This window comes from Hypomesus nipponensis, chromosome 14 (assembly GCF_054491055.1).
Source record: "Hypomesus nipponensis isolate SF chromosome 14, ASM5449105v1, whole genome shotgun sequence".
Classification (NCBI taxonomy): Eukaryota; Metazoa; Chordata; class Actinopteri; order Osmeriformes; family Osmeridae; genus Hypomesus; species Hypomesus nipponensis.
Window position 1 is genome coordinate 17,811,440 of NC_140374.1, and position 25,014 is coordinate 17,836,453.

The following is a 25,014-nucleotide window of genomic DNA, read 5'->3' on the forward strand; positions in this document are numbered from 1 at the left end:
CCTGCACCATACACACACTATGCTAAACATATAGCCTGCCTATGTAAGAGATGAAAGGCGTGATGACACCAGCCCTGTCCCTCTCTCCTCTCTCTGTTGCCATGCGGGGCTCAGTATTTCCCACTTGATAGCGTGAATGGCCATGAAGCATGAATGAACTCCTGCACTGAAGTAGAGAAAGTCCTTGAAAGACCAAACTGCCTTAACCCTTTCTCCCTGCCTGCCTGCCCGCCTCACTCCCCCCCCCCCCCCCTCCTCCCAGCTGTGGATAAAGTGGCCTCCCCTCCCTCGGACAACGAGAACACCAACCTGTGGATCGTCATCGGCGTGGTTGTGCCTCTCATCGTGGTCACCGTCATCATCTCCATCCTCTACTGGAAGCTCTGCCGCACGGACAAGCTGGAGTTCCAGCCGGACGCCATGACCAGTGTCCAGCAGAGACAGAAGGTGAGGGAGGACCAGCGGGACGGAGGAAGGGAACGGGGGGGGGGGGGGTGGGGGGGCTCCGGGGGGGGGTTCAAAGTATTTTCATGTCCGTGTGTCTTGTTTTGTCTTCTATGCATGCACTTTTTGACTGCATTCCTTCCGGGCGTTTTCTTTTCAAACTGCCACTGTCCTCGTCCGTTAACAACAACGTTCCCTCTCCTCAGTTAGACACTTCAGACTGTGGCCTGATACATAGAGAGATTGGCACGCTGTATCAGCTCTGTCCAACCACACCACCTCTTCTCCCGTCCATCAACACGGTGCTTCCAAAACACCAGCGCAGTCCCCATCATCTAGATTGTTGTATTTCTATCCTTCCTCTCACAGCGACCTCCCCCCCCCCCCTCACCGAGTGTGGAGAGATAGCGTTATCAGCCGGTAGGCTCCTCCGTGTGTCTGGCTTGGCTGCTTATCTCCTCTCTGAAGGCCATATCTGGCCTTGTCTCTGACAGACCATTACTTGGGATATCCCTGACTCCGTGTTGCCCCAAAACAGCTGACTAGTGGTGGGGGATGTGGGGGGCAAGATTAATCTCTTAAAGTAAACAACAGCTTGACCCCTAGATACATTGATTGATCTACCGTAGGAAGAGATTGTAAGGGTAATGTTCCAGGTGGTTTATCATGAGTTGTGCTGCTCTCAAAAAAGGTACTTACACAAAAAGTACACTCAAAAGCATATATGTAGCATACATCTTTGACCACTCACCCAGGAAGCGTGTTGTCTGGTGGGTAGTCCGCTTGTGGGCTGGTTCACGCCGTGGCAAATCCTACAGAGCAGGCTTCTAGCTGTAGCCTCTGTTCAGACCACACTGCTACACAGACTGCTACGCTTTCGAGTTATTACTGTGACCCTGTCTCTCTGACTGATCAAGTGTCACTGTTGAAGTCATGGCCTGAAATCCACACTGTGATGTGTGGGAGCCTCGAGTGTGGCCCTCCTTCACCTTGTCATCCATCACTCCTCTCATCTCCTCTCATCTCATCTCCTTTGCATCTCTGTCCAGTCGTCTGGCTCGCTCAGGGAGGCACGGTCTCCTCTCCCCACAATTGTTCAGTCACCTGTATCAACAACGAAGCTTATAGAGATTAGTGAAGAGGAGGAGGAGGAGGAGGAGGAAGCGGAGGAGGAGGAGGAGGAGGAGGAAGAAGAAGAAGAGGAGGAGGAAGAAGAAGAAGAAGAAGAAGATGATAAGAAGGGGAAGGTACCGCAGAGTAGACCCTGGTGTTTGATAGAAGCCTTAGAGACTCTAATGATGTTGACCACAGTCTAGTTTGTGTGACCCCCCCCCCCCCCCCCTTCCTAGTAGAAATCACTCCCATGAGTAGAAAACACCAGAAGCCCTGTCGTGTTCCACAGTAATCCCCTCAGAGTAGGGTCCCAGGTAGAAAGGCACTGTAGCGGATGAAGCATCCCGACCCTCCAGAGGGACATGGGGCTCACCGGTGTGTCTGTGACTGACCCCCTCTACCCTCCACTGGGACTGCCACTGCTCAGGGACAGCCAGTCCCGGCCAAGGCCCCTCAGAAAGGTGACAGCACGGAGGAGGAGGAGGAGGAAGAGGAGGAGGAAGAGGAGGAGGAAGAGGAGGAGGAGGAGGAGGAGGAGGGAGAGAAGGAGAAAAAGACAGAGTTAATGAGAGGGAAGAAGGCAGAGGAGACGGACGAGGTATAATGTAGGTTCAATAAGCTAGGTGAGGTGCAGTCCTCCTCCTAGAGATGTGTGCGTGTGTGCAGGCCGTCCCTCCCCTCGCTCGGTGAGACGCGCTCGAACGAGCGCCTCGTGCCGTTGACATGGGAAGGTTTTTGTTGAGCTCTTTAGGGGTTTATACGCTTCTCAGTGCAGTCTTAGGACTCTCATCCAATGTCCCATGCTGTGTGTTGGATGTTATTTCCCATATTGTATCCCCCCAGATAGAGAGCAGCAGGGTCATCCTTTCTGCTGCTGGTGTGATTGTGCTGAGTGACCCTCCACTAGAGCCGACAACATAGCTAAGATGTTAGTGGAACTGCCTAGTTGCGTGGGGTCTGACCAGTTGTCTAGTATCCAGTATCTCTGTGTTGTAATGTTAGAGAGCACTTACTTTCTGACATTCATGTGTGAATGCACACACACACACACACACACTCAAAGCCTTACAGTCAAACACACTCTGCTGAGGACAGTGGGCCGCTTCCCTCGCTCGCTCGCTCGCTCTCTGTCTCTCTCCGTCTCTCTCTCTCTTTCCTTCTCTTTGCTTTTTTTAAACTCATGCGTGTCTTGAGTTGCCCCATCAGTCACTCCCAACCCATTCATCTTCCTGTCTCCGTGCTTATTGGCTGGCTGTCAGGTTGAAGGGAAAGCCCTTGACAACCCTCCCCGCCTACCCCCCCCCCTCCAGCAGCTTCAGACGCCCAGCGTGAAGGGCTTCGACTTCGCCAAGCTCCACCTGGGCCAGCACAGCAAGGACGACCTCATGGTGATCCAGGAGCCCGCCGGCCCCCCGCCCCTCCCCTCCAAGGAGGCGGCCAGCCCCGAGGGCGGCGAAGTCCCCGCCCCCAGGTCCAAGAACTCCGCCTCCTTCCAGACCAAGGTGTCCCGCAGCGCCCGCAGACGGGGGAGGTGAGTGGTGCCCCCGCCCTCTGGGTGACCCCACAGTGACCCCCTTAGGGGGAAGACCTCAACCCCCCCCCCCCCCACACACACTAGAACCAGAGAGAAGGATGACCGCGCAGCTACGAAGGGGGGCGCTTCGCTGAATTCTTGATTTCCGTTTAACGAGCGTTTTGTCAGCGCTTCGCCAGGCTGTTTCGCTCTGTCATGGTTTCCTGCGGCATGCCGATGATATATGCCTGATATACAGTATGGGGGGAGGGGGTTTCATCTCAGGCAGAAATAGCGAGCCAGACAAAGACTTGAATAGGGGCTCCATTCACAACAGCTCTCTGATTCGTGTGTGAATTATTGATGGAGCAGCTCGACTGCTGTCAGACTGATGAGGGGCTCCTGCCAGGGCAAGGCCAGCCTCTGGGCCACAGGACGCAGGTTCACGCCCCAGCGCACCAGCCTTTTAGGTCAATGCAAGGGCTATGAAGGAAACTCCCTGGATGTTCTCAGTTTAGAGCTAAATGAAATGATCAGACCTGCCTTCTGGTCATTCATTGGGACTCATTCACAGGGCTGATATGATCTCGATCCCAGCGAGATCCACTTGGCCTGTCTGTATATGACAGGGAGGTGAAATGTGCGGCTGCCATGACTGAACACTCATCTGTCAGTGGTAATTGCTTCACCTAACAGCAGATCAGTTCCAATGAAATGTTCTAGCAGTGATGAGCTTCTGACGTTGTGCAGTCTATCCGAGTAGTAATGATTGGAGCACAGTATTAATTTTGTCATTGTCTTGTCTCTTGGCAACCAGTGGTCTGAGAGTTTAATAGGGATTTAATTACCCTGTCAGGGGGGAATAATTATGGCGATTAGCAGGAAAGTTTATTTCTATGAAAAACAGAACTGTTTCCTTGAGAGTTCAGGGTAGATCTACAGTAAATAGTGTTGCTGCTGATGGTAGAGACCATTCATTAACGGCTTGTGTGTTTAAAAATGTGTATATGTGTATACGCTGGGAGTCAGGTGGCTGAGCGGTTAGGGAATCGGGCTAGTAATCTGAAGGTCGCTGGTTAGATTCCCAGCCGTGCAAGAAAACGTTGTGTCCTTGGGCAAGGCACTTCACCCTACTTGCCTCGGGGGGAATGTCCCTGTACTTACTGTAAGTTGCTCTGTATAAGAGCGTCTGCTAAATGACTAAATGTAATGTGTGTGTGTGTGTGTGTGTTCATCCCGTGTGTGTGTCTCCGGACAGGATCTCCCCGTCGGACGGCGACTCCGTGGTAAGCGACCGCTCCAGTGAGAGGGAGTCGACCGAAGACAACCGGAGAGGCGTGGCCTCGCCCAGCGACAGCAGACACACCCGCAAGGTCCCCATCAATGTTTTAAACGGTGAGTGCCCATGGCAACACACGCTCCCGTCAACTCGCGCAATATAAACAAGAATGGAAGGAGGAGAGGGTGGCGAGGGGTGGGGGGATGCAAAGAGGGAAGGGGAGGGGAGAGGGGGGGGAAGGGAGAGAGGAGGGGGAAGGGAGACAGGTGGGGGAAGGGAAGCAACTCAGCAGGAGCGTGGGAGGGGTTATAGGGGATCTATAGTGAGAAGGGTTATAGGGAAACAGGGCAGCAGCAGCAGGAGCGGGGGGGGACAGGGGCAGCAAGAAGTGACAAAGAAGTAAAGGAACGCCGGCCGAGAGGAACCACAAAGAGGTGGAGGAGGGTGGGGATTAGCGAGAGAGGCTGAGCGATGGGAACCGCCTTGGGGAGTGTGTGTGCCACCCCGGGCCCCCGCGTTGCTGGGCGCGTCCAGAGGGCCAGAGCCAGTGAGGCAGTGGGCCGGGACACACACTCAAACCTGACTCACCACACAGGAATGACTCCAGCCTTAACACTCACCCAGACAGCAGTCTGCACACGGAGCTTCCAGGTCTTTCTGCCCTTCCTCCTGCTGGGCTTAGAGAGGCCAGGAGGCCAAACCCTACCACATCCCCAGGAATGTCTTCTCCTGATGACTCACTCTGCCCTGCTCTCTCTCTCTGTCTCGCTCTCTGACTCTCTCTCTCTCTCTCTCTCTGACTCTCTCTCCTTACTCCTCTCTCTCTGTCTCTCTCTCTGACTCTCTCTCTCCTCACTCCTCTCTGACTCTCTCTCTCTCGCTCTCTGACTCTCTCTCTCTCCTTACTCCTCTCTCTCTGTCTCTCTCTCTGACTCTCTCTCTCCTCACTCCTCTCTGTCTCGCTCTCTGACTCTCTCTCTCTCCTTACTCCTCTCTCTCTGTCTCTCTCTCTGACTCTCTCTCTCTTTCTCTCCTCACTCCTCTCTGTCTCGCTCTCTGACTCTCTCTCTCCTTACTCCTCTCTCTCTTCTCGCTCTCTCCCTCATCCTCCTCTCATCCGTCCTCTCCATCTCTCCTGGCTCTCTGCTGTGCTGTCTCATTGTCTCTGTGTTGATGAGCGTGTTGGAGGAGGATGGAGTGCAGGGGAGTCTGGTCTCACTGTCCCCAGTGTGGAATCATTGTCCCCGTCTCTGTCACACACGGGACGGGACAGGTCCCCCTTTCGTCCACTTGACTGTCTTTCCTCTCTGTTGTGGCTTTCAGGGAAGAATAGAATTGGTAAGGCTGTTTCTCTCGTCGTGTGTGACCCCCCCCCCCCCCCTGAGCTGCTGCTATTTGGTGTGCGTCTTTCCATGGTAGTTGGGAGTCTTTGTGATGTTTTCCACCGTCATCCATCACTGTCTGCCGTGCTGTCACTCATTCACTGGCAGCCAGCGATCCCTCTCAAACAAAGTCTGTCTCTTTGTCTAGAAAGAATACCACCCCCTGCTGTCTTGTTTCCAAACCCTTGTGGCGTCCATATTGAAAATGAGTGTAGTCATGTGGATAAGGATCAATGATGTGTAGGAATACTATCCATTCAGGATTCTTCCTTGGGCACAGAGTGCTTTCTAAAAGCTGTGCCCCCTGGTGGGGGAAGTTTAGTTTACCCCTTACTCTAGTTCTGAATAGTTACAGTTTACCAATCCTAGATACCCTGATCACAATCCCAGGATTAGTCATAAAATATCAAATATGTAGTTGAATGCATCTCTCTCTCTCTCTCTCTCTCTCTCTCTCTCTCTCTCTCTATCTCTCTCTCTCTATCTCTCTGTCTCTTGCTCACCCTCCCTCCCTCAGGTCCTCCTCCTCTGAATGGCCACGCCAACGAGCAGCTGTCCTCAGCCTCCATCTTCGAACATGTCGACCGGATGTCCCGCCCCCCCGACGGCACCCGGAGGCCGACCAACAAGATCCAGCTGATCGCCATGCAGCCCATGCCCCTCCCGCCCCTCCAAGGCCCCTTGACCAATGGCAAAGTGCCGGACCGCAACGTCATGAACAAGGAGGTCAGAACATGGGATTTTTAAGTTGCCACAGCAACGCCTCTTTATTCTGGGGGGGGGGGGGGTAAAAGCCCTGCTGGCCAGGGCTGTCACCTGGTCTCACAGCAGTGTCTGCATGTCCGTCAGATCCAGGTGGCGTTGAGGCACAAGTCGGAGATAGAGCACCATCGTAATAAGATCCGCCTGCGGGCCAAGAGGAAGGGCCACTATGACTTCCCTGTCATGGAGGACACGGCGGGCGGGCCGGACCAGGAGCAGGATCGCCTCTACCACAAGGCCCAGCAGCAGATCGACAAGATCCTGGACCCAGACATACACATCCCCTCGTTCTTCACCGAGCACAGTAAAAGGTCAGGGGGTTGTGGTGCGCTCACGGTGCAGGTGGGTGGCTGGGGGGGTGGGGGTGGGGGGGTGGGTGGGGGGGGGGGTGGGTGGGTGGGTGGGGGGGTGGGTGGGTGGGTGGGGGTGTGGGGGGGTGAGGAGATGTTAGCAGGCAGACCTGATGTGACCAGTGGGGATGGTGGGTGTTTGTTTTGAGGTTGTTGTGAACGTGTGCTGGTTGTGTCTCAGTGGGCGGGGGAAGCGCTCTCCCAAGCAGAGGAAGAAGCTGAACGGGGGCCTCTCGGACGCAGACAAGGACCGGCTCATCTCCAACGACAGTGACGGAACATACCGGAAATACCCTGGAGTCAGCAATGTAGCCTATGTGGTGGGTACAGTACACACTCGCACATGCAAACTTTAGGCTGTTGATGAATGTGCACTCAACAGTCCAACAGGGCCGAAAAGAATGTCTATTTGAGGTCAAGTTGATGCAGATTGAGTCATGACCAAACATGATGAAGGGAGAAAATGTAAAGCAGATCTGAAATCATGTTTGCTCACATTCTTCCTTTCATTTCCTTTCCGTTTCCTTTCATGTCAACGCCTCCTCTCGTCTCCTCTCTTCAGTTGGACCCCGACCAGGTCCCGGAGCCCAGAAGCCCCTCCCCTCAGGACGACGTGTTCCTGGGCTCCACCACGTCCCCCCGGGTCACGCCCCCCCTCCCCCACCCTACATGCCCGCCCAGCCGACGATCGAGGAGGCGCGGCAGCAGATGCACTCCCTCCTGGACGATGCCTTCGCCCTGGTCTCCCCCACCTCCCAGGGGAGCCCCCCTGGCATCACCCTCCCGGGGGGGGGGCTCTGCACCAACCCCCCCAGCTCCAGCCCACCCGCCCGCGGCCCCCGGCCCTGGCCCCCCTCCTACCCAGGCCTCGGCCCCTACTCTGGGGTGAGTAAACTGGCCTCCGCTGCCACAGCTCTGTTGCGTACATCCCTGAAATCCAACAGAGTCTGGAGGTGCTTTCATGTTGGATCCATGGGCCGGCTGTAGCACATGGCTCTAGAAGTGCATCTGACCCCAGGGTTCACTGTAAACTGCTGTGAACTCTGTCTCACACTGAGCTTGACGACCTGGAGCCTGGCTCTCTCGTGTGGGTTCGTAGCTGATCCATGTTTAGATCGTAAACAGGAGATAAACTGGAGATAGCATGTGGTACAATGAACTAGGTATTTAACTTCCCTTTCAGCAATCTCTCGAGGATTTTCCTTTTTCAGATACTCTCCACACCCTATACACACACAGCAATAAGCCTACGTTGAGCTTTAAGCATCCCCAACATACTAATCTGTTAAGAATGGCTCCATCTGTCACTTACCGTGACCTTTACCCCCCCACAAACCCTCTCAGCTACACTGGACCACTGACAACACTACATTCCTGCACCATAGTGGCAAAGCCAGCCTTGGCCTGGCATAGACAGCCTTTAAAATATGCAGGTTTACACACACACACACACTTACACACACTACGCTATAGGAGACTTAGCATAGGCAGCTTGATCTGAACTGGTTTGGTCTGGTGGTTTGGTTTAACCAAGAGGCTGAACACATTTGCAGTGCATCCTCTTGTTAAAGATGCAGTGTGAACGGGGAACAACGCAGCTCTGACACAAACAGTATTAGACTGAGACTAGACGGAGTGGTTTGTTGTTGGCCTGGGGGACAGCCTGCTGTTTCACTGGCAGGAGGAAGTGGGGCGCGTTTGGGAACAGCTAGCCAGCACTGTTATGATGGCTCAGCATAAGTCACACTGATCATTTTAGGGCACAGCAAAATTTAACATTGATTTTGAACCTAAGTGCTATACACGCATCAAAGAGTTTTCTGAATCCTATAGGCATTCCTCTAGCAACTGCTAGTGAATGATAGACATGGCGCGAACCAGACTGGTTACAAACAGTGGATAGATGTATGTCAAAGAGCTTCCTAAATGATCAAAAACATATTCTCAAAGCTGTCTTAGACCTTACATCAGCCTGTCAAGATCTTGAAACAAGGTCAGAAATGCTATGCGAACTGAAGAAGAGAAAGCGAGACGGAGAAAGGGTAAAAAAAAATCTGAGACAAGGAAGATAAAGAGGGGGGGGGAAAGTGAAGGAGAGAGAGACAAGCAGAGAGAGACAAGCAGAGCGAGACAAGCAGAGCGAGACAAGCAGAGAGATCAAGAGAGCGCTCTGGGCTCCATAAAAGCCATTTGCAGTACTTGTTCAGGTTCAGCGCTTTTACATGCTCTGAAAGGTCAGGAGGCAGTCAAAAGAAACTGAAGTTCCTCTGCCCAAGATTCTCACCTTGCCAGCCTGCAGTCTCGATGCCTCTGCCTCAGTCCTGCCTCTGGGTTGTGTGTGACGACGTGTGTGGGTCTGTGTTCTCTCCAGAGGTACGCTGACCTCGGCCTGTCCCCTCCATCAGTCCAAGGCCTGCTACACAGGTGAGTGTCTGACACAGGACTCGACTGTGCCTCTACTGTGACTCTACTGTGACTCTACTGTGACTTTACTGTGACTTTACTGTGACTCTACTGTGCCTCTACTGTGCCTCTACTGTGACTCCACTGTGACTCTACTGTGACTCTACTGTGCCTCCACTGTGACTCGACTGCCTCTACTGTGACTCTACTGTGCCTCCACTGTGACCCGACTGTGCCTCTACTGTGACTCTACTGGGACTCCACTGTGCCTCCACTGTGCCTCTACTGTGCCTCTACTGTGCCTCCACTGTGCCTCTACTGTGCCTCTACTGTCTCCTACTCTGCTTTCCTGTCATTGCAAGTCAGTCAGGCCCTCTGTGTGTGTCTGGTCTGGGTCTATTGGCCTCCGAGCTGGGCTGTTTTCTCCTCGATGCAGCCATGCAGGGACCCGAGGATCAGCCCTCATCTATTATGGAGAAGAATCCATCTTTATTTTATTGGTTTAATGGATCGGCTCTGGGGTGCGGTCTCCTTACAGACCAGCACACTGCTTCTTGAGCACCTAAGACTCCCTCATTTATGTTAATATAACCTTCATATGTGTGTGTGTGTGTTTCCAGGCAGGGTCTGGGATCTGGCTACCTCCCCCCAGGTGACGCTGCTGGGCCAGGCGAGGGCCTGCAGCCAGACAGCCTGTTCACCAGTAGGGCCATGCACCCTGACGACCTGCCCTCCTCCGCCAGGCCTCGCCCTGTAGGGGGCTCCACAGGTGGGCACCCCCCCCCCCCCCCCCCCCCCGTCCTTGACCGCACGCACACGTAGAGTCGTTCCTACCGGAGGACAGGAGCTGGGCAGCAAGCCCATTCACGGAGAACAGGGAGAGGGGATGTGTTGCGTCGAATGGAGGGCAGTCTGGATGTGTGTCAGTGGGTTCAACCCTGACCCAGAGCACTCACCTCACCTGTCTGCTGTCAAACCGTCAACCTCGGAGCTGTCTATCTGCTCAATTATTAAAGAGAGTTACGTTCATGTTGATGGACCGTGCCACCGTCTGAAAAGTGGAGGGGGCAGTGCGGCAGACAGAGTGCATTTCGCAGCGTTTGCATGTGTGTGTAATGGGTTTATTTGTGTGTGGGGGGGGGTTTAGGTGCCCAGCTCCATCACCTCACCCAGGTGGGTCTGTCGAGCCGGATCAACGGCTACGCAGGGGGCAGCAGGCCCCCCCCGGGGCAGAACGGAGGCACAGGCTGGAGCCCCTATGAGGAGGACTTCCCCAGGCTAGGACCCTCCAGGGATGCTGTGAGTACAACCAACTGCCATCCGCTTCTTCGGTTCCGTTTTTTTTTTTTCACTGCTGTTTCTTTCCCCCCTTCCTTTCCTCAATTTAAACGATTTCCTTCTCCTTTTTCCTCCTCTTCTTCCTTCCATTCTCGGCCTCCTCAGCTGCGGGGCTATCCTGACTACTTCCCCTCCTCTGTGTTCCAGACCTCCAGGTCAGCGCCCTCGGCCCCCCCGGGCCACCCGGACCCCCCCGGGCTGGGTTACCCCCCCTCCTCTGCCGCGGAGCACTCCTCCCCCCCCAACCACTCCTCCGCCTCCCTCATCAAGGCCATCAGGGAGGAGCTGCTGCGCCTGTCCCAGAAACAGGCAGCCGTGTCCAGCTACCACAGCTGAGATGCTCCCCCACCCCCGCCCTCTCTCTCCCTGGAGCCCCCTGGTCCTCCTGACCGAAACACCAGTCACACCACCACTCTCTTCCTGCCAGCCTGTCTACCTGTTCCAGCCAGCCAGCCCAACAGTACAATACTTCCCATGGAAGTCCCGGAAAAACAGGCTAACCCAGAAGATGGGCTGGTCAACTGGTGGTTGTAGCAGGTTGAACCAGAGCGATGGGAACTCCACCAAGTCACTGAGCAGCCAGCGAAGGGGACAGGGTTCTAAGAGGTGTTAGCGGCGTGTGAGCTACCCTCCAGGCGTGTAGCCTCTGGTTCTGAGACTGAGCCAGGGTGACGTCCAGCTGAAGGACTATACTGAATCTGTTACAGTGTACTGGACCAAGAGGCCATGGAAGCAGTTGATGGCACCACATCCATGCCTCCTGCATCCCTGCCAAACCCCGCCCCCATAGATACCTTAGGTTGTTGTTCTCTGATTTGAAGTGTTGCCGTTTTATTTCTTCACGCTCTTTGCCGTTTTCAACCTGCCGTGTATGGGCTGGGTGTTTTGAACATCGTGGGGTTAACTCTCACGCTGCCTTTCATGTGTGGACGTTGTCTCACTGCAGTATGACAGCAGGAAACCCAGCAGTATTACTGAACTGGAAACACGATCAACCTTTACACTGTTACTTCCCTCTCTCTACCATGCAGGTATGTGACAAAGCCCTGGGATATTGTGAATGCGTTACAGTGAGTTTCAGTGCCGGTTAGGTGAAGGTTAGAGGTGTTGGTGGAGTTCGCTTCCTCCGTCATCCCCTCCCCCGGTGCTATCTTCTACTCTGCTTCACGTTCGCTGCCATGAGCCACCCGATGCCTTGTGTCCCGCCGGCCCGGACAGTAAGAGACATGCCACGCGAGAGGCGGAGCTGACTAGCCCTACCTGCCTCTTGAACAGTCTGGATACCACCGCCCTCTTGGGGCTAAAGGCAGAGTCTCGGGCTCCCTTGTGGAGGGCCAGCGTTCCAGGCTGGACTCGTGCAGAGACGACAGACTGCAGTACACCTCGACCACTTCCATTCATGTCTTTAGCAGTGCAGTAGCAATGAGGATGAGCAGTGTTAGAACGCCGTCCTGGTTTCCCAGCAGTATTCCAGTGTTTAGTGGCTGATGCAGTCTTGTCGGTGTTTGTTTCACTGACTAGGACAAGAGACAGGGGGTTTTTGTACTGTACTTTTGTTCACAGTTTACTGTAAACTACGTTTTTTTTTGTTGTGCTTTTGAATTTATTCGTGTTCAATCTCGCCTCTTCTGATGATTCTTTGAGTGTTGTTGCTATCCTTTTTGTTTGTTGTTAATATACTTTTTACTGACAGGAACTGGCCCACGCGTTGTGATGTTTTTGGGGACTGAAGTAATATTTTATTTAAATTCAAGTATTGATTTTGAAATGCAGGGTTTGGATAACACATGAAGGATGAACCTACCTGCACTGGACACAGACTGGACACAGACTGGACTCTAGACAGTAGGCAGTCCCACGCGCACAGGAGATCCACCCAGGGGGCGTGGAGATGCTGGACAGTAAGCAGACAGGTAGCAGACAGGTAGCAGACAGGTAGCAGACAGGTAGCAGACAGGTAGCAGACAGGTAGCAGACAGGTAGCATACAGGTAGCAGACAGGTAGCATACAGGTAGCATACAGGTAGCAGACAGGTAGCAGACAGGTAGCAGACAGGTAGCATACAGGTAGCAGACAGGTAGCAGACAGTAAGCAGACAGGTAGCAGACAGGTAGCAGACAGGTAGCAGACAGGTAGCAGACAGGTAGCATACAGGTAGCAGACAGGTAGCAGACAGGTAGCATACAGGTAGCAGACAGGTAGCAGACAGGTAGCATACAGGTAGCAGACAGGTAGCATACAGGTAGCAGACAGGAACCCTCCTCAGCATGGCTCCTGATCCCTCCTATGTGCCTTATGGACTGGAAGATCTCAACCCATTCCTGCCCCCCCCAACCCCCCCTGCTGTTGGGTAGGATCCTCTGTTGCAACCAGTATAGCACTCGCTAACCAAGCTTGCAGATTAAACACTGGCCCTCTGGAGTTAAAGGTTCCCGCTGCGACAGTGTGGCCATGTTTCCTGACCAGTCTATTGAGGATATCCGCTCTTGCGGTTGTGTCTAAGACCAAGACTAAGTGTGTGTGAGAAACAGCGCCTTATTTGGACTCTACTGTGTGTTCGATAGTATTCTTTGTTGGTTTCAAGGTGGCTTGATTTATTTCACACTGTATGCCTCCCCCTGCTGGTACTGTAACAACACTGCAAGTCCATCGAATCAACCATGTGCTTTTGTGTTTATCCATTTAGGATTTGTTCCGTTATTGTATGAAGTCAACACGTTGGCTGGCCCAACCTTTTATGTGATCAATGTTCCTGCATGTTTTCATTCATGTTAGCCTTTTTTGGGGTCTTCTTTGTGTGTGTGTGTGTGTGTGTGTGTGTGTGTGTGTGTGTGTTGCACATGATGTTGAAAATACACATGAAGCCCATAACGGATGGGTCTCAACGTAGAGTCATCGAATGTCTCTCCTCACGTCATCTGCTTCCATGCCACTCATCTCTTGGGACAGAAGTACCTGGAACAACCAGCAGGCGGTGTCATATCACAAGACCACATTTCCCCGTCAACCGCTCTTTCCCTGACTACCAAAGCAGACAAAAGACGACTCCCCCTCGGCTGGTGATGTCATATTTAGCCCAGTATAAGCGTGTGTTCATGCATGCGAGCAGGACCCTGCTGAGTCTGTGGGTAGTTCTACCCTCTTAACTAACTAAACGACAAGGTCAAATGTAATCTGGTTGTCAACAAAATGATATGATATTTCAATGAAAGGGAACCATTCCTTAATAAATCTAAAGCTATGATTTAATCGTGTTAGAGTTATGTTTCAACGGCAGGTTAAGTCCTATGGCAGGTACAGAGGGTTGAACTCAGGCCAATTATCAGAAACCCTTGTGTTGGATTAGTCCCTAATATTTCATTGCTGCAATTGTGGTGGTTAAGAACAATCAAGCTCACTCACTGCAAATGGTGTTTGGCTCAGGTCAGACAGTAATCACTGACCTAAGCCTGCTGATCTGACAGTGACTGGATGTCCAGTCAGTCCAGCGTGGGGTCGTTCTGCTGGTTCCTCTGCCTGGCACTGTACGACAGCTTCCCCTTAAATCCTGTCAGAAGCCAGAGATCTGCTGAGGTGAGACAGCTTAGGACTCGACGCTGACGAGCTGGTTAGTCTGTGACAGACTGTCAGCTGTCACTGGTGCACACACACTGGATCACTGTGCTGCTCCTCTTGGCTGTTCCAGAGGAGTTCTTTATAGTTAACTGTATACTGCCTGTCTCTCTGTCTATATCTCTCTTTTTCTCCTCAGTAGTTGAGTTGGATCTTCCCCATACGCTGTGGATGATCTGTCTGTCCTAAGCTCTTTAAGTCTGGTGTCTGCAGTTTTACTGCTAGCTTTAAAGCTGTCCCTTCCATGTGACTCATTAACCTGGATACATGGGAATGTAGGTGTAGCTAGGCGTATACCCACGTGTACCATTATGGCTTATTAGTATCAATTTACTTCATTTTGTAGACTTTGACCACAAAGATAATAGAAGTTAAATGTAGGTTCATATAGTATGTATAGTATTTTTTGTTTCAAAGATCCCTCCTTGTACTAAATACCCCTATGTACTACTGTGCCATATATGCCAGTTCTATTTCTAGGGGTTGTCCCAGTAGTGTGTCTTGAAAACAGGCTTTGCTAAACAGTTGTCTCGGGTCTACCGGATTTACGGCTGCAGTCGCCTGCTTCCATTCAAGGTCTGGGTGGGGCCTGGACCCCTGCAGTAATCCTGTCTGTGTGGCGGCCTAGCTCGGCCCCTGCCAGACTCAGCCCAGCGCGGCCCTGTGACACGACACAGGCACACCCAGGGTTAATCTGGCTCATGATGGTAATTACTGCATAGGAGGTGGGCGGGAGCAGAATAGGGGCAGAATGAAAAGGGGGATTGAGTGAGGGGAGGAAGATTTGGAGGAGAACAGTGGTCGGAAGAAGAAGAGAGGTGGGGGGGGGGGCTGAGTGACTGCTGCCCAGAGGGTGGAGCCTGGCACAGCAAGGCGGATCTTTCTACTGACCTTGGAAAAGCAGAGAGAGAGAGAGCAGCGAGAGAGAGAGAGAGAGAGAGCAGCAAGAGAGAGAGAGAGCAGCAAGAGAGAGAGAGAGCAGCAAGAGAGAGAGAGAGAGCAGCAGAGGCATCAGCGTACTGACAGTGTTCCAGCACTGCAGATCTGTCTGCTGCTAGCCCTCTGCAGGCTAAACCCAGAAGGAGAGGAGAGCAGGACTAGCTTCTAGCAGTCTTCCCATTCAGACACAGACACAGAGGGGAGAAGATACCTGGCATTTCATCGGACTCAGCGCAGCATCCTGCCGTGTAAGTGCTGCCCCTACTCCCAGCTCAGAGGGGTACTGTCTGTTAGGCTCCCGTCTGTGCGTTAGGCTCTTGTCTGTGTTTGGGGAACACACTGTGCCTGTGCAGAGCGCTGCATATGGCTGTGCTCTGAATCAGTGTCACGACGCACATCCTTATGGATGAGGAGGCATCTTTACTCAACATAGAATCTGTTGATGCACCTTCCATAAGGTATGTGTGTGTGTGTGTGTGTGGGGGTTCATGGGGGCTTGTGGGCACAGACATGTGTGAGTGTAGCCTGCAGTGTGTGTTGCTCCGGCATGTTCCACGCGCTGAGCGGTGTTGTTGTGGTGCTGTGAAGGCTGTGGTGAGGCTGGAAGGACGGCTGTCAGGGGACGCTGCTGTTGTTGTGGCTCGCTCTGTGAGACCTCCATGGCAGCCGTGCCAAGCAGCCCAGATGTATTTACGTAGGAAGATTCTCACCTACTTCCTCTGTGTTTACCTGGGTGGGTGTGTATCAGTGTGTGTGTGTGTGTGTGTGTGTCAGTTCACGTGTGTGTGTGTATTTGTGTGTGTCAGTGTGTGTCAGTGTGTGTGTGTTATCCAACAGTACCTCTGCTGCTGCACTCTTACATAGCTTTACAGTCCTGCTGCTGCTGCTGGTTGGGAATCAATGGGAGCAGGGCAGAGAGGGGGAGAGAGCAAGGGAGAGATAAGAAAAGAGGAAAAGAGAGACAGAGAAAGAGAGAGAGAGAGACAGAGAGAGAGAGAGAGAGAGAGAGAGAGAGAGAGAGAGAGAGAGAGAGAGAGAGAGAAGCGAGGTAGTAACTGAGAGGCCGCTGACAGACAGACCCACTGCAGCACCAGTCATCTCGTTCTCTGCAGTGTACACATTCCTGTTGACCTCCCACACTGCTGTTCACAGAGAATGGACAGACAGTACAGTACAGTTGTTTGAACTGGTGTGTCTTGTGTGTTTTGTATTGGTAGCCTTTGTTTTTTTTGTGTGTTTTTTGTATTATGGTTTTTCTTTTTTATCTGGACAGCTGTAATTTCTGCAATTTCCCATTGGGATTAATAAAGTACTTATCTTAGAGTGGCCTGGTACCACCCTGATTTAGCTTGATCTAGATGACTTAACTGGTCCTGTACTGCAACTCTGAGGCTGTCAGGGAGAATACTGCCTTCATACAACCTCCATACTGTGTCCATACTGCCTCCATGCTGCCTCCATATTGCCCCCACACTGCGTCCAGAAATGCCTCCACAGCCCTGCTCATGTTGACAGTAAGATTGCTTCTGTTCCCCTACATGCTCCCTGCTTCCTTCTCAGACATCAGCGGAGCTGTTTATCTAAAGACACGACGGTCTTCTAAAGACACAACGGTCTTCTCCCTCCTGAATGATCTGCCCCTCATAGCAGGGTGGCTCCGCTGGGCCCTCCCACTCCTACCCCCACTTCCTGGTTTCCCTACTCCCCCTGCACAGGTTATCTAGGTCTGTAATGAGGTCATGTCTCAAATTGTCTTCAGTGTTTGGAAGAGGACGCATTTCTAAAGGGTCGCTGCGTTGAGCCTAAGAGAGGGAGGGATCGAGGGAAATATAGAGGCAAAACATGGACCCCTAGCACAGGTTCTGTTGGCACAACAGCTGACTGGAACAACGCTGAGAGATGCACAGGCAGCCTGGCTTACTGAACACTCTCTTACTCTCACTCTCTCTCTCTTTCTGTCTCCATCTTTATCTCTCTATCACTCTCTCTCTCTTTCTCTCTATCTCTCTCTATCACTCTCTGTCTGCCTCCCTCGGTCTCCCCCTCTCTCCCTCTACTAGTCCCGTGGTACAGAGTGGGATATTGTGTGCCTGTTGGCTGAGTGGGAGGCAGAGCAGAGCTCATGTGATGTTGAGGAGGAGGTGAATGGCTGTCATTCATCTGAGCTGCCAGTCAGTCCAGCAGCTGGCCCTTATCTCAGCTGCTCCCTCCCCAGGCCAGGGAACAGCTCACCCTCACACTGGCTCCAACACCCGTACGTTGTGCTGCCGTCATCACAACACACACACACACACACACACACATACAGTCGGATAAATGCTTTCTAATACTTGGCACGGTTGTCACTGCCTCTTATCGCTGTACCTCTGATCCGCTGGCAGAAGCAGGCCATGTTGGCAGGGCTGCCTCAATCTCTGCACTGCCTCGCCCTCTTGTTCTCCCTCCGCCTCTCCTTTCGTCCGGTCCTCTTCCTCCGCTTCCTCCTGTGCCTCTGCAGCGTCGTCCTGAGGCGGTGGGCCCGCTTCTGCGATGAGCGTTCGGGACGATGAACACCGGTAGTAGACTGTGTGCAGGGTGAAAGAGAGGCTGAGCTTGCGTGTGTGTATGCGTGTGTGACAACTGTGCATGTTAAGACCGCTCAAAGCGTGGCCCTGACCAGGAGCCGGACGTAATCCTCTCCCATGAAGTTTAGCCGACGGAGGGGTCCTCAGGGAGGGGGGGGGGTTGGGGTGGTTGGGGTGGTTGGGGTGGTTGGGGTGGTTGGGGTGGTTGGGGTGGGGGTGGCGGGGCAGAAGTCCGCTGCTTCAAAACACGAGAGGGGAGAGAGGGGAGACAGAAGAGTGTTCATGGATAAAAAGCGTGTTACTGGAGTGGTGGGCTGGGGGGGGGGGGGTGGGGAGGGGTTAGGGGGGTGGGGGGTGGTCGGGTCACGCTGCACTCAAACATGCCAGGACACTGGAGCTGAGTCCGAAATATACCCACAAGAGCATGGAGATGGGGGACACGGGCTGGGAGACCCACACACACGCAGAAGGGTAGCAGGTTCAGACCAAACTGACCCCATATCACCAGGGCAGCTGTCCCTAGAATCCCACCAAGATCATCTGTCTGAAAGACGTGGTGTCAGTTACACTAACAGACTGAGGGAGGGGCTGTAACAAGGTCCCTCACAAACAGCCAGCCCCCCCCCCCCCCCCCCAAATATGCTGCACATAGAGGCCCTTTACAGTAATCCATTCAGTACCCCAGCTGATTCTATGAGTGGGAAGGACTGAAAGAGACCCCCTAGGCCCCTCTGCTCTTCCTCCCATCAGCCTGAGCTCGGAGCATGCTGGGAAGCAGCGTGTCTAAGCATGCTAAGGGGCATTTACCACAGCCCTTCAGGGATAAGGAGAGCCAGGCCCAGGGATGGAGAGCGCCTGGTGGGGGGTGGGCTTGGAGGAGATGGGGCTCTTAGAGACAAGTCTGTGAGCACCAGGATCTGTGGCTGGGAGACCCACCACTCCCCTCACACACACTTAAACATACAAGGCTTTATACAAACACACACACACATGGCAGCAACCTTGTAGCTGCACATCTCTCAGTTGTTGCTTCATTCACGGTGTGTAGTAAATAAAGAGTTCAACCTGAGACAAGTTATATTTCCCTACAAGACTTCCTCAAAATGCTTATTTTCTGAACGAATCAACAAAAAGTGAACGGTTGAGTTGTGACAGTTTGGCGTTAACTGAACCGCTGCTCTGCCCTCTGTTTAACAGCGGTGTCTTCTCTTCTCTGACCTTGTCTTCTGCCATGGGAGACAAAGGCCTGGAGAGAGGCAGGACAGAGTGGAAGAGAACCAAGCCATGAGCTTACATCAGCGCTGAAGTCATCATCACTGCTTCAAGCCAAACATGATTCATCAATACACACACATGCACACACAGACACACAAACACACACACACACATCCCTTGGGCTCAGAAAACGTCAGGTCTGAGGTTACACTCCAGAAAAGGTGACTGGGGCCAGAACATTACCCCTCCTTACACACACACACACACACATCGCCTGGCTTCATGCTGTTGCTATTAACTGACTAAACACACCCTCTCTCATTCCTGAACATAAAGGTAATCCAGTGCTGTACCCTGGTTCTGTCTCTTTTCGTTATGTCTCTCCATGTCTGTTCACTAGCTCTAATACTAGAGAAGAAAAAAATGAAGAGCAATCGACTTTGTATTTTCCCAGAGCTGTCCTGAGGAGCCAATCACTCCCTCAGACCTCTGTGTTGGTTCCCAGGACCGGTTCCACTGCTCTGACTCTGCCTATAGAGCAGTCTGCTCCCTGTGCTCTCACCATTACCACACTCAGGAACCCACAAGGCATAACAATTCATGTTAGGATGAAAACACACACAGACACAAAGAGATTGACGGTGTGTCTATCTTGAGTTACTTGATCGACTGGACAGGGACCGCACAGCTGTTCTGAGATCCCTGGTTCTATCGCTCTGTGAGTCAACCTCCGAACCTGTGGACTGCTCTCAGTCCGACTCAGTCTTGTCAGAAGCCAGCAGGCAGGTGTGTTGGTGGGTCTCTGCCGAGCTGGTGCAGGAGCTGAATCCTGCACCCCCCTCCCCATGCCCCCCCCCCCCAAGACGGGCCCCCCAGCCTGGAGACTATCAGGGAGAGCAGAAGCAGAACTGACAGACAAGGCCTCTCCGGCCTTGATGTCATCCCTGGGACACGGATTATCAGCATAGCTGGACCATGACATGGTTTCCCTTCCCAAGACTCACATGGGCTCATTACTCTCTCTCCAAACCAATCCGCTTTCAGTTTGATATACACACATCAGTTGGTTGTAAGGATGTTGACCCAGGGACTGGGTGCTTGCATAACTGGCTGTTCAAGCTTGTTGTCTTCTTGGACTGGGTGATTCTAGAACTCTGGGAGGGTTCCACTTCATGACTGGATCCTTGTGTCAGCAGATCAGAGGACACAGATTGGTTCAAGCTCCTGTCGGAGCTGGTGGTGGAGTGAGCTCCTCACTGTGTCCCAGACTGGTGAGCTGGGTGTTACACAAAAGCAGCTCAGTTCTGTTTTGTTATGTTGCTAAGGATCCACTAACTACAGTAACTCCATCCTCTGTGTTCGTCTGGTTTCTAACCACCTGTGGTTGTAGTGCTCACTCAACACAGGCTGTAAAGGAGATAATCTTCCTCCTCTAATTTTGACATGGGTTGGTTTGTGTAATTGCCTTGTGGGAGGCTGTGTGTGTGTGTGTGTCTCTGTGTGCGTGCGGGTGCACGTTTGTGTGTTTGAGGCTGAGCCATGATATGTGAGGTAACTGGCAAACACAAAGCGTCTCTTTGGAGGCCTATGGTCCAGAGGTTGGGAGCAGCGTGAGGGGGGCGGAGGGGGAGGGGGAGGGGCAGACTGTTCCCTCTGCCTTTGTCTCACAAGCCTGTTTAAAAGACCCCTTTGTGTCGGTTTGCGATCACATGTCACAATATTTGAACAGCTGCAGCAGATTGTGTGTGTGTGTGTGTGTGGATGTTGATGTGTGTGTGGATGTGTATCTGTGTGTATACAGGAAGATAACGTGAGATGTTCTCCTACTTCTCTGCCATGTCACTCAACAGTCAACTTTGTCGTTCTAATAATATCCATACTGGAATTTTGTCATTTACTTTAACATCTAAAAGTCATGTGTTTACTTCTAACGGCAAGGTTGGCTTCTGGGACTGTGAACTTTGCTACGTTATTCTGGTATGGAAGTTCAAATGCTGTCACACAATTAGACAGGTCCTGTGTTATCCTTGACTCCATGCCTGACAGGCTTCCATCTGTGACCTGGAGCATGAGGGCAGCACTGGATAACCATGGAGGACAGGACAGGCTGGAAGCAGGGAGACACAGCTACTGTAACCCAGGCAGGCTGAGACAGAGGAGACACAGCTACTGTAACCCAGGCAGGCTGAGACAGAGGAGACACAGCTACTGTAACCCAGGCAGGCTGAGACAGAGGAGACACAGCTACTGTAACCCAGGCAGGCTGAGACAGAGGAGACACAGCTACTGTAACCCAGGCAGGCCTGTGGAGCAGCATACTGCATCCAGGACAAACACTGGCCCAGGGGCCGTCTCTCTGGAAACAGGGGAGAGACTTGGGCCTACACTGAGGTATAAGAGTCAAACTCACCGTTCAGTTTGAGTGTCATTGTCTCTGGGGAGCATGTGATTGCAGGGGACAAAACCCGAATGACTTTCATGTGGAGTGTGTGTGTTTGTGTGTACGCGTGTGTGTGCATGTGTGTGTGTCCTTGGCCCTCCATTCTAAACCTGCTCATCATTGCCACTATGTATCATGTTCCACCTCCACATTGCTAAACCATGAACTCTACCATGTCTGGTAGAGAAGTACTGAGTCAACATACCTTTAGAACATCAGTGAGAACTGAAACGTTGACTAAATGAATGTGTGCCAGCTCCACAGGGTAGCTAATATCTGCAGTGAGAAATCAAGGTCAACTCTAAGTTACAAAATCATTTCTCTTTAATGCTGTTATGTCGAAGCCTCTTTGTGGTTTCCCTGGCAGAGAGGAACAAAGCAGACATGTCTGTGTGTGGTGGTTCTGAAGCAGGCCTACCCTCTGTGATGGGATCTGAGGTCACTGTGGAACTGTGGAGAGAAAGAGAAAAAGAGACTGAGAGAGAGAGAGAGACATTGATAGAGAGACAGAGAGACAGAGTTAGAGAGAGACAGAGGGAGACAGAAAGACACAGAGACAGAGGGAGACAGAAAGAGACAGAGGGAGACAGAGAGAAAGGTGGAGAAAGAGACAGACAGAGAGAGACAGAGAGATAGAGAGATGGAGAGAGAGACAGAGAGAGACAAAGAGAGACAGAGAGAGAGACAGAGACAGAGAGAGAACACTGTGGCAAAGGGTACCAAACTAGTTGGCAGTGGTCAAGAATGCAATTAAAATTCTGGTGGTGGACCCAGAGTGGAAGGGCCACTTTGAGAGAGAGACGGTCTGTGTGAGCAGAGACGTGGGACCGTCCATGCCGAGGCGGGCGGCTTCTCCCTAGCCACTGATGTCTGAGGGCCGTCCGCGAGGAACAAAACATGGCAGATGAATCAGAGGGTGTTCCTCTGGGACAGGAGCTGTGTGTGGTGACTTCAGGGTGTTTCCGTTATGTAAGCCTGGGCCCGCTCCAGCTGGGGAGAGGCCAGAGCTACATCCGGGGAAAAACCTGCACGCTGCTTCGGTGTTCATCTCCGCGTATCAGGAAGACATGTACTCCCTCCGTCAGAGAGTCGCTGTGTGTTGTGCGTGCGGTGGTGGGGGGGGTGGGGGGGCGTGTGACATCATCCCAGGCATCTCAGCCAACAGGGCTCTGTATCCTCACGGAGGCCTCGGCAGGAAGATCTGGTTGCCATGGTGACTGAGCGTATATAAAACCCTGTGTGTCGCACTCAGCAGTACACAACTACTGCGCACATCGAGCCCTGTTCAGCTTGCTCTGACACAGCGCACACTGCTCGTACAGTACACGCCCCCACGCCAAACAGAATGCACAGACCAGTTACGGCTTTAGGAGAGGAGGAACGGAGAATCTTGTTTCAGCAAACAACAGTTTTTATTTATATATTTATTTTATTAGCTGGACAGTGCATTATTGCCAGCCAGCACATGCCTGTAAACCTAAGAGTCCTAATAGAATAAGATGTCCAATTAGTAATCAGAGCAGTGCTTGTTTACTCAGGAACAGAGTGCTGGGGTGGGGCAGGGAGAGGTAGGAGTTCAACATTAATCCTAGTGAAAGCCTTCTCCTGTCTCAAGTCCACTCATGTCTGTCCTAATGGTGACGTGACAGAGAGAGATACCAGCAGAGCAGCTGCTTTCGATTCAATTACTGTCCAGCCTGCCTGTCTTTCCCTGGCCCCCGGATCAATACCACGGAAAGACCATGTGTCTGTTTCTCACTGTGTCTGAGCCAGGGCCCTCACAGCAACTGGGATATCAAGACTGACCAAGAGGCACCAGCTCTCCAACATCACCCCCTCCCCCCCTCCATATACACGCACACACACACACACACACACACACACACACACACACTACCAGTAACACTATCCTGGTAACCCCAGGGGTCTCAATCACTATTAGATATTCTGAGTCACCTAAGTTTACAACTGTGAACTCTGACCTTTGCCCTTTTGAAGTCCTGTGAAGCCTGGCCCATGTCTGTGTAGGAGCAGTCCAGCATGGTAGAGTGTTCTTCATGAAGAGATGTGGGGGCTTTGAGAGCCTAAGAACAGGTCTGCACGTTGTTGGGCAGGTCCCTGTCTGACCACGACTGCTGTGTCAGCTCAACCACAGGCTTGGTCTGGCCTGAGGTCTCCTCTAAACACAGACCTTGGAGCGACCACATGCACAGCAAAGACTGTCTGTCTTTCTTTCTTTCTTCTCTCCCTATCTCTCTCTCTCTCTCTCTCTCTCTCTCTCTCTCTCTCTCTCTCTCTCTCTCTCTCTCTCTCTCTCTCTCTCTCTCTCTCTCTCTCTCTCCCTCCCTCCATCCCTATTTCTGTCTCTGTTTTCTGTGCTCCCATTCCTCCTTGACTTCTTCCAAACTGGAGTTGATTAAGGAGTGTTTTCGCAGGGCTCGGCTCCATCGCTGTAGAGGAAATGAAATGTTCATGTTGCAGGTCCTCCCAGATTTAAAATAGTGACCACTGCAGGAAATCGAGGGTGCACATCATGACATAACCCGTGAGTCCGCTTTCCCTCTGTGTTGCTATGTGGTCTCATCCATGTCTGTCCATGAGGGCCTGCTTTAATAGCTTTCTCCAACAGATAGACAGATAAAACAGTCGCTACACATGATCCTGCAGATCAGGTGAATGTTTGTTTTAATGTTTTCCTTGAGAGTATGTTTGCTCACTGGCTTGGAGGGCAGGATCTTCACACGGCTGTTTGGTTAAGCTCGACTCAACTAAACCAGTTGGCCCACTAAGGTGTCATGTGTTCACTCCTCCAGCCTTCCACCCCCCAGATACCTAAATCATGTGCTCACTCCTTACATTAAGACCACAGACCAGAGGTTTACACTTGCCAGGGTCTGTGTCCTAAATATTCACAGCCATGTGGCAGTATCCCCCCCCCCTCCCCCCTCTTTCTGGGAGCAGTCCAGCAGCAGTCCAGCAGCAGCTAGCAGCAGCTAGCAGCACCCAGCAGCAGCTAACAGCAGCAGCCCAGCAGCAGCTAGCAGCAGCTAGCAGCACCCTGCAGTACTGTGTGCTCACTGGCCCATGACAGCAGCTTGATGGCTGGCCTATGACGAGCACACCCATCACTATCACTACTCTCATCATCATTACACACATGCATACACACACACATCCTTTACCATCCTGGGTGGGGGTGGTGGGTCAGTGAGTGTATAATGTTTTTGTTGTTGTTGTTAATCTTCTATCTTTTATTGTTATTATTATCTGCTAATATCTATTCCATGGTACTGCCAGCTCTCAAACTGCACTTCTCAGTTGAACTACATGCTGAGCTGAGGACACACATCGTGCACAGGCGTTGTTCAGAGGATGTATTCAGGGGAACAGATTCCAAACACAACAATTCATAGACCTACTGCAAATCCACTGCATATCCAATGCACATGATGGAGTGTACATTCACATAGCCAGCCTGTCTGTTCTGTTCAGAATTTGTGCGGTGATGACAGGTGGACGATGTTTTATTAATGTGCCTAACACTCTGTGTGGCCAGTTATTACCTTGGATCTAAGCTGCATTATTCATGGTCCAGGCTGCGGAGTGCAGGCGCTGGAGCGAGCTCTCTTATTGGCTCTGACAGCCTTGGTAACGTCCAA

The 25,014-nt window shown here is 52.3% G+C and overlaps 1 protein-coding gene across 1 annotated transcript in view; it reads left to right on the forward strand.

The window, feature by feature from the left end:
* LOC146258930 (UPF0606 protein KIAA1549-like) overlaps nt 1–12,280 on the forward strand; it is a 31,058-nt gene extending 18,778 nt beyond the window's left edge. Inside the window, 12 exon segments of the mRNA XM_084671807.1 lie at nt 263–447; nt 2,868–3,088; nt 4,329–4,465; nt 6,249–6,457; nt 6,581–6,804; nt 7,025–7,163; nt 7,406–7,475; nt 7,478–7,728; nt 9,215–9,267; nt 9,867–10,015; nt 10,394–10,545; nt 10,690–12,280. Coding sequence (XP_084527933.1) covers nt 263–447; nt 2,868–3,088; nt 4,329–4,465; nt 6,249–6,457; nt 6,581–6,804; nt 7,025–7,163; nt 7,406–7,475; nt 7,478–7,728; nt 9,215–9,267; nt 9,867–10,015; nt 10,394–10,545; nt 10,690–10,920 — 2,021 coding nt within the window. The 3' untranslated portion in view covers nt 10,921–12,280.
* The last annotated feature ends 12,734 nt before the right edge of the window (nt 12,281–25,014 follow it).